Genomic DNA, 16,111 nt, shown 5'->3' on the forward strand with positions numbered 1-16,111 from the left:
CATTTTCTCTGTAGCTGTGACACTTTACTCTGTACTGCTATTGTTTTTGCCTGTACTACATCACTGCACTGTGTACTAACTCAATGTAACTGCACTGTGTAATGAATTGACCTGTACGATCAGTTTGTAAGACAAGCTTTTCACTGTACCTCGGTAAAGGTGACAATAATATACCAATACCATGTGCCTGTGATGCTGCTGCGTTTTCCATTGTACCTGTGTACACATGGATGTGCATATGACAATAGACTCCACTTTTGACCATTTTGTTCTCCATTTCTTGCCTTGAGACTTCCTCATCTTATCTTGTTCTTACCTGCTTCTCACCCTCCCTCCACAACAGTGCTGCCTTACCTAACCAGTGCTGTCAACGTGTTATTTCCATTTTGGATTCTTAGCAGTTGGAGTAAGTTAAGTACCTATTGGTGGGCCTTCCTGGATAGGTGGCAAAGAATGGCATTAAGCTCGATTTCAAGACTGCTTCAAGGTCTGAGAATACAGCTGAGCCTCTCTGCTTATTTTCACCCAATAATGACCCCCCCCCCCCCCCACCCCCACCCCTGGGCAACCTACTGGAAGGGTCTGCTGGCACTGACAGCCTTACGATGTAGTAGGGGGTCAAAGTCAAATTTGCTGCGATTAATCAATTAATTCATCAGCGAGTCAGAGGTGGAGAGAGTCAGCAGCTTCAAATTCCTGGGTGTTAACAACTCTGATGACCTGTCCTGGGCCCAGCACATAGATGCAATTATAAAGGCCTCTACTTCCTTACGAGATTTGGCATGTCATGAACAAACTTCTACAGCTGTTGACTGGTTGCATCATGGCCTGGTGCAATAATCCAACGCACAGGAACGCAAGAGGCTACAGACAGTAGTGCCTTGTTTTTCCACAGTCTTTTTCTTCACAATCAGGCTCAACTCATATTCTGTGTGTTGTCTGAATCTACCTGCCTGTGATGCTGTTGCAAGCAAGTTCTTCATTGTACTGTACCTCACTGTACTTGTGCACATGTCAATAAACTTGGCCGACTTCCAGCAGAATCTTGCTGGGCACAGATTGGCAGTCACGTTTCCTACATGATAAAAATGCAGCATTTTCTACATTACTGCCACCTCTACCACCAAGAAACTCAAGGGCAGCAGGTACATGGGAATGCCATTGTCCAAGGTTCCTCTCCATGTTGCAAATCACCCTGATTTGGAAGCAGATCGCCGTTCCTTCATCGTCACTGGGTCTAAATCCTGGAACTCCATCTCCAACAGCACTGTAGGAGTAGCTTCACCGGTTCAAGGTGTCAGCTCATCACTGCCTTCTCAAGAGTAGTTATGGATGGGGAAACAATGGTTTTGGTGATGACACCCACTCCCCACAAAAAATTAATAAATACAAAGAAACTACACATGTAACATAGTTGTCTCTGAACCACTTGGGGACATTCACTGCTTCCTCAGGAGACTAAGGAAATTCAGCATGTCCCCATTGTCCCTCACCAATTTTTATCAATGCACCACAGAAAGCATCTTATCCGGAAGCATCACGGCTTGGTAGGGCAACTGCTCTGCCTGAGACTGCAATAAACTGCAGAGTGTTGTGGACACAGCTCAGTGCATCACGGAAACACGGGCAGAAGATACGGCCTGAAAGCACGTACCACCAGGCTCAAGGACAGCTTCTATCCTGCTGTTATAAGACGACTGAACGGACCTCTTGAACGATAAGATAGACTCTTGACCTCAATCTACCTCATCATGGCCTTGCACCTTATTGTCTACCTGCACTGCACTTTCTCTGTAACTGTAACATTATATTCTGCATTCCGTTATAGCTTTTCCCTTGCACTACCTCAATATACTGATGTGATGAAATGATCTGTATAGATGGTATGCAAAACAAAGTTTTTCACTGTACCTCGGTACATGTGACAATAATAAATCAATTACCAATTGCCATAGAAATTAAAATGTGTTATTCCTTTAGATTGATTGCTATTGCCACCTATCTTTGAAGAGAATGAGTTACACCACTGCTTAGGGTGTAGCAGCACATCAGTAGGCTGGCCAAACTTTGTGGATCTTCCAGAGAATTGCAATGATACTGCTCTTACAGGAGTGACCAATAAACATAATGAAAATATCTTGTATATGTGTGTGTGTCTTTTTAAACAAACTTCAGTTCTATCAGCTTGCACCAGAGATTTTGGATTCTCTTTCAGAATGCAGTCTGTTCCCCTCTACAATGTCCCTGCACTGAACCATAGAACCATACAGCACAAAACAGGCCCTTCGGCCCACCGTGTTGTGCTGTCCATCAGACCACCCTCACACTACCTAACCCCTTCCTCCTGCATATCCCTATCTCACGTTCCTCCATATGCCTATCCAACAAGCTCTGGAAGTTAAGAAGGTTGTAAAAACCACCTCACTGAACTCAAATCTAGAACCTCATTGCTTGTGGCAAGATGGAGCTAAAATTCATTACCTTTTCTGTGTTTCTTTTAGATTCTGTAAAAACAAGAAAAGTTATTGGAATATAAATGCAAAACAATATTTTTCATGATTCAGCAAACTCAATGTGGAGGAATTTAATATCTTGTTTCTCTTTGATCATTTATTCATTCACAGGATGTAGACATTGCTGGTACTGTTAGCACTTATTGTCCATCACCTACTACTCCCCCGAGCTAAGATGATAGTTAAGAAGGAGCTACATTACTGGCTTTGGAGTCACACATTGCCTCGGTAAAGAACCAATATAATTAAAGACCCCTCCCACCCCGGACATTCTCTCTTCTCCCCTCTCCCATCAGGCAGAGGGTACAAAAGCCTGAAAGCACATACCACCAGGCTCAAGGACAGCTTCTATACTTCTGTTACAAGACCATTGAACGGACCTCTCATACACTGAGATGGTCTCTTGATCTCTCAATCTACCTCATTCTGGCCCTTGCAGTTTATTGTCTGCCTGCACTGCACTTTCTCTGTAACCCTAACACTATATTTTGCATTCTGTTATAGCTTTTCCCTTGTATTACCTTGATGCACTAATGTGATGAAATGATCTGTATGGATGGCATGCAAAACAAAGTTTTTCACTGTACCTCGGTACATGTGACAATAATGAACCAATTTAGTGGAAGTTGCATTAGTGGGTCTGGAATTAAATCCTAGGCCAGGAGGGCAGATTTCCTTTTCTGAAGAACATCAGATTGATTTTTTTTCAAATGACATTCCTGTAGCTTTGTGGCTACTGTTACTGTGTCAGCACACACAAAATGCTGGGAGGAACTCAGCAGGTCAGGCAGCATCTATGGAGGGAAATAAACAGTCCACAATTCGGTCAGCATCTGCAGAACCTCTTGTGTCTCCATGTTACTGAGACAGGCTACTTTCCCTCTGAAATTTCAGATTTACTTAATTATCCAGTTTTCAGTTCCCCAACTGTATCGGTGGGCTTCAAGCTTGTTGTGTCCGGATCAGTGATCAATGATCTGGCTGCTAGTCCTGTAACACTATCACACCCCTCAGTGAAAACTTCTGGTTTGTTCTGGTACTGCATACAAGTTATTTATCTGGTACTTGTGCCGAACACATACTGATGTTACAAAGAGGCGCTAGAGAAACTCATTGGGACCCGAAAAGTCAACTGTCCATTTCCCTCCATGGATGCTGCCTGACCCACTGAGTTCCTCCAGTGCCTCTTGCATTGCTCCACATTCCAGCATCTGCCGTCTCTTGTGTCTCCACATGCTGATGCTTACACGCCACACAGTCCTCTTCCCCTCTGCTCCATCAACATGTCTTTTTTTTAACTCCTTTCTCCCTGCTTTCCCTCAAATGCATCCACAACTTCTGACCCCACCAAATTTACCCTTCCTTGCTTGGACAAAACAGGAATTGCTGAAAATCCTTAACAGATCGGGCAGCACCTGAGGAGAGAGTAACAGTTCATGTTTTAGATGGATTACCTTTCATCAGAAAGACACGACTCTGATGAAAATATCATCCACCTGACACTTCAACTCTGTTTCTCTTCCCACACATAGTGCCAGACTTTGAGTATCTCCAGCAGTTTGTTTTTTACTTCAGATTCCCAGCATCTGCAGGTTTTTTTTCTTTTCCTCGTGGGAACAAGTCCCACATTCTCACCACTTGCCTTGCAAACAGTTTGTTCCTCAAGTCTTCCACTGGATTTATTAGTGACCGTCCTCTAGTTTTGGATTTTCTCCCAGAAGGTTTATGTCTCACCAGTGGGCGAGATGTACACGGAGTTTAGTTGGAGCTCACGCAATTGTACACACAGTAAGAATTGATGACACTTAGAGGAGAATTCTAATTATGTTGGGAGCACCAAGCTGCAGTAGTGGCTGATGACAGGTGGGTAGAACTTTCAACAAAAGGTTGGGAGGTAAAAAGAAAACAGATGCCAAGTTACCAGTAGAAAGGCAATGTTGTCCTGTAGGCTTATTTCCTCCTCCATTGCCTTGATGCTGGCATCTAGAGAAGACAAGTCTTTAGGGATCTGATCAATCTTCTCTTGCACCTGGGTGCTCTGCAGGTTTACCTCAGCCTTCAGCTGCTGGAGCAGAGCAGACTCCTCCTTGTAGAGGAAACTGTGAAGCTGCTCAAAGCTTTTCTTGATGTTGTCCATGATATTCTGTGTCATATTCTAGATTCAAGCACGTAAACAGAGTTAGCAAGGTTCAAGACACATGCATGCACCATATACTATTGCAACCTTCACTTCTTCAGTGCCGGCTTTGAGCAAACACTTCTGTGATGCTGGTTTACCATGAGTGGTTGTCACAGCCCAGTCCATTACAGGCACAGCCCTCCCCACCATTGACAGCATCTACAGGAGGTGCTACCTCAGGAAGGTGGCATCTGTCATCAAGGATCCCCCACCATCTGGGTCATGCCCTCTTCTTGCTGCCACCGTCAGGCAGGAGGTACAGATGCCTGAGGTCCCACACCACCAGGGTCAGGAACAGCTACTTCCTTACAACCACCAGGTTCTTGAACCGACCTGCACAACCCCAACCCTACCTCAGCAATGGAACACTACCGACCACCTCTTGCACTACCATGGACTTAAGAGTTATACGGCACAGAAAGAGGCCCTTTAGCCCAACCGGTCCATGACAACCAAGATGCCCATCCAAACTAGTCCCATTTGCCAGCATTTGGCCCATAACCTTCTAAACCTTTTCTATCCAAGTGAAAAGACTCGTCTTCCATGTGCCTTTGTTTCTTTTTGCACCTATGTCTTGTTTTTCCTCTCTTCACTGTCTTATAAAATTTACGTACAATTTATATTCTGTGTTGTCTGTACCTACATGCCTGTGATGCTGCTGCAAGCAAGTTTTACATTGCACCCGTACCTCACTGTACTTGTGCACATGATAATAAACTCAACTTAAACTTAAAACACGTTTTTTTCAACATAGCAGGGCCTTGTGCACGGATGTCCCACTTTAAGCTCATTTCCCATGCACCGTGGGAGTGCACACCAGTGCGATCTGACCTCGCACTGCCTTTCTAACTACAGTTAGGATGTCCATTGCTTCAGTGGTAATCGTAATGTGGCGCTGTAGTGAGTTAATTGGCCTAGCTTTTGATGGCTGGCACAGTGGTGCAGCAAGGAGAGCTGCTGCCTCACAGCACCAGCAACCCAGGTTCGATCCTGACCTCCAGTGCTGTCTGTCCCAAAGACGTGCGGGTTGGTAGGCAAATCTGCCACTGTAAATTCCCCTAGTGTAGTGTGTTGGTAGAATCTGGGGGGAGTCGATGGGAATGTGGGGAGAATAGGGTGGGGTGCCATTGCTTATCTGGAGAATAGGGAGGGAAAGTTAGTGGAGAATGTCATTGCTCTGTGAGCTGGCATAGAGACGATGGGCCAAATGGCCTGCAGCTATGTGGTAAGAAAAATGAATGTGCAATGACCAGCATCTCACTGCTGGAAATTGTGGGCAGGAATCGTCGAGCTTGGGCGGTTCACTTAGGCTGGCGGGACTGAACAGTCTTGTGGGCTGGATGTGAACCTCAAAGAGGTACGTTAAAGAACATAGAACAGTCCAGCACAGGACAGGCCATTCAGCCCACAGCGTTGTGCCGATCTTGATGCCAATTTATACCAAATGTCCTCCTCCTGTGTATCATCCATATCCCTCCATTCCCTTCATATTCATGCGTCCATCGAAAAGCCTCCTAAACCCCACCAAACTGCCTGCTTCCACTACTACCCCTGGTAACCCATTCCAGGCACTTACCACTCTCTGCGTAAAAAACCTGCCCCTCACATCGCCCTTAAATCTCCCCCCCTACCCTTAAAAGCATGTCCTCTGGTATTTGACATTTCTACTCAGGGGAAACGATTCTTACCTCTATGCCTCTCATAATTTTAAAAACCTCTGTCAGGTCTCCCCTCAGCCTCCGACACTCTGGGGAGAACAACCCAAGATTGTTATAAGCTCATATCCTCTAATCCTGGCAGCATCCTGGTAAACCTCTTCTGCAACCTCTCCACAGCCTCCACATCCTTCCTGTAATGGGGCAACCAGAACTGCACACAATACTCCAAGTGTAGCCTAACTAAAGTTTTATACAGCTGCAGCATGACTTCCTTACTCTTATACTCAACACCCCTAGCAATGAAGGCAAGCGTGCTGTAAATGTTGCAGATAAATAACTTAGACGATGGAGACTTGGCAAGCTCACTGGTGTCCATATGGAGCACCAAGTGAAATTGGGTCAACCAGAGGGCATAGATTTGAGGCGATTAGTAAAAGAGATAAAAGAAACAGGAAGGGTGTGGCTGTGCAGCAGAGGAGAAGATACCAAATGTGCAATACAGTGGGGAATGGTTTCAACTCTCCCTTAGTGCTGCTGAGAAATTTAAATTCAGTTCAAGTTAATAATTTGGCACTGGTTATAAAAGTGGTGGAGGGGTGTTATTCTGACTGGAGGTCTGTGCCAGTTGTGTTCTGCAGGGATCAGTGCTGGGACCCCTGTTGTTTGTGACATATACAAGTGACTTGGACAAAAATATAGTTGGGCTGATTAGTAAGTTTGCAGGCAACACAAATATTGGCAGAGCTGTGGACAGTAAGGAAGGTTGTCAAAGGATACAGCCGGATTTAAATCAGTTGGAAATATAGGCGGAGAAATGCCAGATGGGAGTTTAATCTGGACAAGTGTGAGATGATATACTTTGGAAGGTTAAATGTACAGTGTACAGTAAATGGCAGGACCCTCACTACAGAGGGATCTTGGGGTGCAAGTACATAGCTCACTGAAAATGGCAACACAAGTGGATAAGGTGGTAAAGGTGAATGGTATATTAGCCTTTATTGATTGGAGGCTTTGAGCCTTGGAGAGGGTGCAGAAGAGGTTCACCAGGATGTTGCCTGGATTAGAGAGTATGAATGATAAGGAGAGATTGTTTTCTCTGGAGTATCGGAGGCTGTGGAGCGACCTGATAGAGCTTAATAAAATTATGAAAGTCGTAGATAGGGTAGACAGTCAGAGCTTCGCCCCCCCCAGTGTGGAAATGTCAAATACTAGAGGGCATAGACTTGAGGTAAGAGGGTGAAAATTTAAAGGAGATTTGCAAGGCATTTCTTTTTCTACATGAGCGTGGTAGCTGCCTGGAACAAGCTGCCAGGGGAGGTGGTGGGAGCAGGTATGATGGCAACACTTAAGAAGCATTTTAGACAGGAACATGAACAGGCAGGGAATGGAGGGATGTGGACCACGTACATACCGGCAGATGGGATTAGTTTAAGTTGGCATCATGGTCAGCACAGACATTGTGGGCCGAAGGGCCTGTTTCTATGCTGTACTGGTCCACGTTAAGTCTCAGTAACAGTGACCATGAAACCACCGGATTGGAGTAAAAACTCACCGGGGACCTCTAATTTCTTGTCTGCTGAGCTGAGAGCGCAAACAGGTCCTCGGTTCAACAGCTCATCTGAAAGACCGTCGCTGCACCCTCAGTACCAAGCCAAACTCAGACCTCCGGTCCCTCAACCTTCTGATGCAGGAGAGACCATCACCCACTGAAGCACATTTTTTTGTTATCAATGAACAATCCAAGTTAACGAGATGGACTGTGTGAAGCTTTCCTCAACCAGTTAATCCCCATTTGCTCCTTTTACTGAAGTATACAGAAGGCACTACAGACCACCCCTTGCACCGCCACGGACTTGTCTCTGATTGTGTTTTTTCTGCACTAATGTCTTATTTTGCATCCAGTCTTTATCTTCACACTCAGGCTCAACTCATGTTCTGTGTGTTGTCTGTACATACGTACCTGTGATGCTGCTGCAAGCAAGTTTTTACTTGTACCTGGACCTCACCAAACTTGTGCACATGACAATAAACTCGACTTGCCTTGGAAGTTTATCAACCAAATTGATTTTTTTTTGTGAAAATGCTTTTAAACAATAAAAACACACTTAGGAAAGCGACATATGTAACACGAGTTCCACATAAACAAGGCAAACTCACTTACTGAGATATCCTCCAGCAATTCTTCATATTTGCTTTTTGCCAGCTTGCGCTTATCAACCATGGCTTGCAGTTTAGTCACAGACTTCTGAAGTTGTCCCTAAGTAACAGGGTTAAGACACTGTGTATTAGTGGGCATGCAGACACAGCAGTGTTTGAACAAAATGTGAGTGTTCTTTTTCTTAAAAAAAACCACATTAGCCCTGGGTAATGGAACTCTCCAATTCAGACGCTAGAGCTCAAAAATTCTCTCAGTCAAAAGAGTTGAGTGTGCGATAAAGTTGGGTAAATGTGCTGGACACCGCGTTTGAAGTTTGGTTCCACCTAAGTTTTCCACAAAGACAACTTCTATCCCGCTGTTATCAGACTATTGAACGGGCCTCTTGTAGGATAAGACGGACTTTTGACCTTGCATTCTACCTCGTCGTGGCCCTTGCACCTTATTGTCTGCCTGCACTTTCTCTGTAACTGTGACACTATATTCTCCATTCTGTTATTGTTTTTCCCTTGTACTACCTCAATGTACTGACGTTGTGAAATGATCTGTATGGATGGCATGCAAAACAAAGTTTTTCACTGTACCTTGGTACATTTGACAATAATAAAACAATTACATTTCCTTACAACATGGAACGAGGCCATTTTTAGCCATTAGGTCTACGCTGCCTCACAGAGCAATCCCTTTCCCCGTAACGCATTCTCCCCACATTCCCATTAACGTCCTCAGATACTACTGCCACCTATGCACAAAGAGCAATTTAGTGGCTAGTTCAATCACCAATGTGCGTGTGTTTTGGATGTGGGAGAAAACCGTAATAGCTGGGGAAACCCACGCAGTCACAGAGAGAACATGTCAACCCCACACTGATAGTACCCGAGATTAGGGTTGAACATGGGTTGCTGCAGCTGAGAGGTTGGGACTCCCAGCTGGTGATTATACTATTGATAGAACCGCACCAAATGTGCCAGTTCCGGTTTCCAAGCCAGCCACTTTTTCTTTACATCTCTTGTCGGTGCAGCACGATCAGTCCGACCCATTCCCCTCTTTGGGAAAGTTAGCTAGTTAGTCCCACTTCCCTGCTTGTTCCCCACAAACGCCCAATTTTAAAAACCGCACTACTTCCATTTGCTAATTATTGAATTGCTTCCTCTATCTTTTCAGCTCTGCATTCAAATCACGGTAACGTGAAAGAGGAGAAAAATAACACTCCTTTTCTTTCCCCTCCTCGTACGCCTCAATAAGGCAACATCCATCATCAAAGATCCCCACCATCCAGGCCGTGCCATCTTCTCGCAGCTACCATAGGTCAGAGGTTCAGAAGCCAGAAGCCTGTTCAGGAACAGCTACTTCCCTTCAACCACTCTGTTCTTCAACCAACCGGCACAACCCTAATCATTACCTCAGTACAGCAACACTAGGACCACTTTGCATTACAATGGACATGGTGGTTTTTTTTGTTCTAATTGTCTTCTTTCTTGTATAATTTATGTTTAATTTATGTTTTTCATGTGAATGTTGTGTATCTGATGCTATGCGCCTGTGATTCTGCTGCAAGTAAGTTTTTCATTGCACCTGTGCACACATGGACTTGTGCATGTGACAATAAACTCGACTTTGACACCTTAGGGGAACCAGAAACTTTATAAACCACAGGAATGGATACACATCAGACAGAACACCCATCTACACACCACCCTACAATCGTACGGCACAGACAGTTTCAGGCCACCTTGTCCATGTCAATCCCACTAATCCCACTTGTCTGCATTAGGCTATATCCCTCTGTGCCTTTCCCATCCAAGAACCTGTCCTAATGTCTTTTAAATGTTGTAATTGTACCTGCCTCCACCACCTCCTCCGGCAGCTCGTTCCAGACACCCACCACCCTCTGTGTGAAAAACCTACCCCTCCGATCTCCTTTAAATTTCTCCCCTCTCACTTTAAGCCTGTGCCCTCTGGTTCTAGACTCCCCCGCCCTGGGAAAAAGACTCTGGCTCTCTCTCCTATTTAGGCCCCTCATAATTTTTATAAACCTCTATAAGTTTACCCTTCAGCCTCCTACGTTCCAGTGAGAATGAAGCCAGCCTATCCAATCCCTCCTTACAACTACAGCATTATAAGAGACCTCTTTGATAGCCACATGAATGATAGAGAAATGGGGGGCTATGTGGGAGGGAAGGGTTAGATAGATCTTAGAGCAGGATAAAATGTCAGCAAAACATTGTGGGCCAAAGGGCCTGTACTGTGCTGTAATGTTCTATTATAGCTAGGAGATAATAAAAGAAAGAATTTCACTACATCATTTAGACACAAGAGGGGAAAAGGAAGTCACAGAGTCATACAGCACCCAGACAGGCCCTTTGGCCCAACTGGTCCATGCTGACCAAGATGCCCCTCCAAGCTAGTCCCATTTGCCCACATTTGGCCCACATCGCTCTAAACCTTTCCTATCCACGTACCTGCCCGAGTATCTTTTAAAATATTGTTGAATGTACCCGTCTTAATCACTTCCACTGGCAGCTCGTTCCATATACTGACAAACCTCTGGGTGAAGAGGTTGCCCCTCAGTTTCCTGTTCAACCTCTCCCCTCTCACACTCGACCTATATCCACAGGTTCTTGATTTCCCCAACACCGGGAAAAAGACACAAGAGACTGCAGATGCTGGAATGTGGAGCAACAAACAATCTGCTGGAGGAGCTCAGCGGATCCAGCAGCATCTGTGGGGGAGGGGGAAGGAATTGTCAATGTCTTGAGTTGACCATAAATGTTTACAATTCCTCCCGCTCCCCCCCCCCCCCCCCACAGATGCTGCTCAACGCACTGAATTCTTCCAGTAGATTGTTTGTTGCTCTGGGGAAAAGACTGCGTGCGTTCATCCCATCTATGCCACTCATGATTTTATACACTTATAAAGTGTTTAAACCCACGATACCACCCATACATTAACCATGCAGCAGTGAGGTGGGCTACCTATCAATCTGCTTTGGGAGAATAACTTGAAAGAAGACATTGGTCACGTCACCAGAAAAATTCTTTTCTTTCCTTTTCAAAGTCCTGCCCAATCCCAATGAAACCAAGACAGAATTGGCCCTGGTTCCAACATCCCAGTTGGAAGTTAGTCTCTCCTGTGAAGGAGCATTCCTTCCACAGGAAATGGCTCCAACAACCTTTGCTCACCCCTTCCTGAGAGCCTTAAACGCTGACTCAGAGTGCCGCCAATTAAGTGAGGGTGGCATTTGCCCAAGTCGGATTTCACTGTTCGCAAGGGCAATGGGAGCAAGGGAGCAAGTACTTCCAGGAGGCAGACAGAGAATCCAACAGAGGTTGGAGATGTCCCTGTACCTTGAACTCTTCAGCAGCCTCTTGCACGTTGAGGACATCGTGATGCAAGTGCTTTCTTGAATCGCGGCAGTCCAGGCAGATAACCTCACAGTCGGTGACGCAAAAACGCTCCATTTTCTTCCGGTGCTCTGGGCAGCGGTGGCGAGGTGATGCGCTCTCCTCCAACCGCGCCTGCTCTTTGCAGATCGTCACCACGATGTTCGAGAGCTTGCGGTTACTCTTCAAGATGCCGGCAGGTGAGATGTCTGAGCATAGGGCACAAACGCGCTGACCCTGCTGTTCCCAGTGTTTGGTGATGCATTCCCTGCGGACACAATTGAGCGATATGGTTCAGCACCTTGTGAAGCAAGGGTTGCTCATTCAGTCTCTCCATTCTTTTTAACTAAACTCCAGCTAACATGTATTAAAACGCTTCAGCCACTTACCTCAGTGTGATGGAGACATAATGAAAGCTCTGAAGTGGGATTAACCCTTACATTGATTTTGGACAACATTGAAAAGATGGGCCGAAAGGCTTCCTTCCATGCTGTAAACTTCTCTGGTTGCAAGAAGGGTGGAAACACTAGATTTTGTTCAGTATTAAGACTCATATGTATCTTGGCTATTTATCTTTACAGCCATAACAATTACGTGGACAAGTACTCCAGTGAGTGCTGCGATACCAATTTTGCATTTCTACAAGGAAACAAAAATACGCCAAAACAGAAAATGTTGAAGAGACTCAGCTAGTCAGGCAGCATCTGAGGAAAGAGAATCAGTCAGCATTTCAGAGCTGTGACCCTCCATTTTGAGCAAGGGTCTCAGACCCAAAACCTTGACTACTTCTCTTTCCATAGATGCAGCCTGACTTAGAGGTTTTCCAGCTTTTTCTGATTTTGTTTCAGATCTCAACCATCTACAGGTTTTTTTTGGTTGTCATTAACCAACAAAAATATACCCATCAGCTCTTAGAAAATACTTACACCGCCATTGTCTTGAATGAGAGAAGGAGCCCCTCCATTTTTGCCTGGATCAGTATTTATCCCTGAACTACAAACGAGGTCACGAGAGCTTGCTGTGTCAACTTCTGTTGTTATCTTTCCTACATTATAACAGTGAGTAGAATTCAAAACTATCCACAAGATTCGAAAGGATGCCCTGATGTTAAGAAAGGTAAGATATAAATGCAACTCAGTCTTTTTATTTTGCAATAACCTGGCAGGTCTAGTGATCATGTTCTGGCGCAAGCCCAAAACGTACGCTGAATTTCACAATTCATCCAGTTGGAATTTGAACTCGCTCCTTCTGCCAATTATGTCTTGAAAATACACACACTCTGTGCTTCAACCAAACTATCACAACTTCCCTTCAAGCTTAACAAATTTCCCTAAAGTCCTCTACCTGCCAAGCTTGTAGCCCTCGCAAAGTCAGCGATAAACCCAGCTGTAACTTGATAACCTCACCCAAGGCTGTGACTATACCCCACCTAAATCTGTGATAGCCCAACAAGCCCCAGATACTGCCCTGAAACAAACCCATTACCATCCCTCAAGATCAACCCATAATATACCTACTTCATCCTAACTACGGAACCTCCAACCTATCACTCCTCACTCCCTAAGCCTCTGACCTACCGGTGCTCCATAACCCTTCCACCAACCCAGGACTTCTCCCTCTCTTCGTTGTTGTTCCAGCCCTGGTCTCACCGGGTTACCCCAACCCCCTTCGACTGCTTCAGCCTCTGCTCTCTTCCCATCCCCGCCACTCACACCCCAGCCTCTCGTCTCACATGACCTCAACCCTAGCACCTCCAAGGGCTTTCTGTCCCCACCCTGTTCGCTCTGTATTCTCCCCCATCCAAATACAGTCACTCCACACCACCACCGCCCCAATCACCACTTCAGTCCCCCTCTGCAACCATGTCCCCACTTCATGGCCATACCCCGTGGAACCATAGAAAGCATCCTATTCGGATGCATCATGGCTTGGTACAGTAACTGCTCTGCCCGAGACCACGAGAAATTGCAGAGAGTTGTGAACGCAGCCCAGTCCATCATGCAAATCAGCCTCCCCTCTATTGACTCTGCCCCGGGAAAGCAGCTAATGTAACCAAGGACCCTGTTGGGTAGAAGATACAAAAGCTTGAGAACACGTACCACCAGGCTCAAGGACAGTTTCTATCCTGCCGTTATGAGACTCTGGAACAGACTTCATAGACGCTGAAGATGAACTCTTGATCTCAGTCAACCTTGTCACGACCCTTGCAATTTATTTGTCTACCTGCACTGCACTTTCTCTGCAAGAGAAGCACTACATTCTGCATTTCCCCCCCTTTTGTACTATCCCGATGTAGTTGTGCATGGAATGATCTGTCTGGATGACATGCCAACAAAAGCTTTAGGCAGGCACGGTAGTGTAGCGGTTAGCATAACGCCATTACAGTGCCAGTGGCCAGGGTTCAATTCCTGCCACTGTCTGTAAGGAGTTTGTACGTTCTCCCCGTGTCTGCGTGGGTTTCCTCTGGGTGCTCCGGTTTCCTCCCACATTCCAAAGACGTATGGGTTAGGAAGTTGTGGGCATACTATGTTGGCACTGGAAGTGTGGCGACACGTGGGCTGCCCCCAGAACACTCTACGCAAAAGATGTATTTCACTGTGTGTTTCAATGTACATGTGACTGATAAAGATATCTATCTATCTACACTGTATTTCGGTACATGTGACAATAATAAACCAATTACCCAGCCCATGTATCTCTACACCCCATCTCCCCCCGAGATGATCAATGCTCTCCCCTCCCCACCCCAGCCCCTGGAATATGCTTGCTCCCCACTATCCTCACCCCTTGGCGCGCTGCAATACACCTTCCTCAACAACGGTGAGTCTACTTTCCCCACTCCAGCACCTACCCCTCTACATCACCACTCCCCGCTACCTCAGTCCCTGGTCTATCTCCCCCCTCCCAACTGGTCTCAGTCTCTCCCCTTCCAGCCCACTTCCGTTTTCTCAAACACTGGTCTCTCTGCCCCCCTCTCGTCCGGCTTCCTCGGACATTGACCTCTCCCACTCGCTCCTCATCTTGCATCCCACCCACTCCCCCAACGTTACCCGCCCAAGGCCAAACTGCCCCAGGAATTACCTGCAGAAGTAATGCTCGCATTCCAACTCTACGGGATCGACGAAGATGGCCTGACAGAGCGAGCAGGTCACGTCCAGGACCAGCTGTGAAATACCATCCGCCAACGCAGCCATCTTCGCATCAGCCTCGGGGGAGAAGCAACAGCAGCCAATCACAGTGAGAGTCCGTCCAGCCCCCGCAGTCTTTCGCGCAGCCAATCACGACACGAAACAGCGCCAGAGCCGTCAATGATAGGAGAAGACTGTGCCGCAACATCCAATCACGGAAGGCAGTGGCGATTGGCAGGAGTTAGGAGCGGAACAGCCAATGCTATTGAGAGAAAGTCCAACATGACAAGCACCTTACCCAATCAACTTACGAGCCTCATTAGATCCGCCCACAGGAGACCTAGTCAGGGCCTGTCAATCAATTGTCTCCTTCCTGTCAATCAATTGCTTTCCCATGTCATACAGCATTCTGACCAATCGCCAGCTAAAGAGAAGAAAAGGGGCTGGACCACGGCTGAGGGGAGGCGGAGTTCAGCCCAATCAGTCACAACCGTGGCGATAAAGTGTGTCAGTAAAAAAAACTTCGGGTAAATATCATTCCCACAAATGAATTACATCAGTTTTCCATCGTAAGTTATTCATTATATAAACCTGAACAGCAATATTACCCCCTATACTATACAAAGTTTGTTCAATCCCTGATACTGCCTCCAACCTTGCACTAATGTCGTTATGTTCATTTTGTCGTGTGTTTTATATAACTTATGTTCATTTGTTTATGTTAACATGTTTGTAACGTACTGTGCTGCTGCTGCTGCGGCGCTAATTTTCATGCCATTTGAACCCCTGTGTATGAATGCCTCCGACAACAAATTTGAACGTGCAAACTTCCCTAAGACTTTCTGTCAGTCCAAGTACAAAGCAGCTTTTTACGTCCTATTTTGCTGGTCGCAAAACTCCGCAAAAGTCTAGTTGTCAAAATTGAATTAAATCTCACAAACCCTGACTTTCAGTCCTACAATTATTTTTAAGTGCCCTGTCACTAGTTCCCTCCTGCCGATGTGAGCCGAACTGCTCTATGGTTCCTTGTTTGCTCGCTTCATCCCTCCTTAAACCCGGAGGTTGCACTGGCTCCCCAGAAGTCCCTGAGAATTG

The 16,111-nt window shown here is 46.0% G+C and overlaps 1 protein-coding gene across 1 annotated transcript in view; it reads right to left on the bottom strand.

The window, feature by feature from the left end:
• Window positions 1-16,111, bottom strand: part of LOC127585828 (uncharacterized) — a 97,536-nt gene that overhangs the window by 9,251 nt on the left and 72,174 nt on the right. The window contains exons 21-25 of the mRNA XM_052043526.1: window positions 14,970-15,151; window positions 11,853-12,156; window positions 8,512-8,607; window positions 4,435-4,668; window positions 2,482-2,504 (exon numbers count right to left, since the gene is read on the bottom strand). Coding sequence (XP_051899486.1) covers window positions 2,482-2,504; window positions 4,435-4,668; window positions 8,512-8,607; window positions 11,853-12,156; window positions 14,970-15,151 — 839 coding nt within the window. The remainder of the gene's footprint in view (window positions 1-2,481; window positions 2,505-4,434; window positions 4,669-8,511; window positions 8,608-11,852; window positions 12,157-14,969; window positions 15,152-16,111) is intronic.

The sequence above is a fragment of the Pristis pectinata genome, chromosome 34 (assembly GCF_009764475.1).
Source record: "Pristis pectinata isolate sPriPec2 chromosome 34, sPriPec2.1.pri, whole genome shotgun sequence".
NCBI lineage: Eukaryota > Metazoa > Chordata > Chondrichthyes > Rhinopristiformes > Pristidae > Pristis > Pristis pectinata.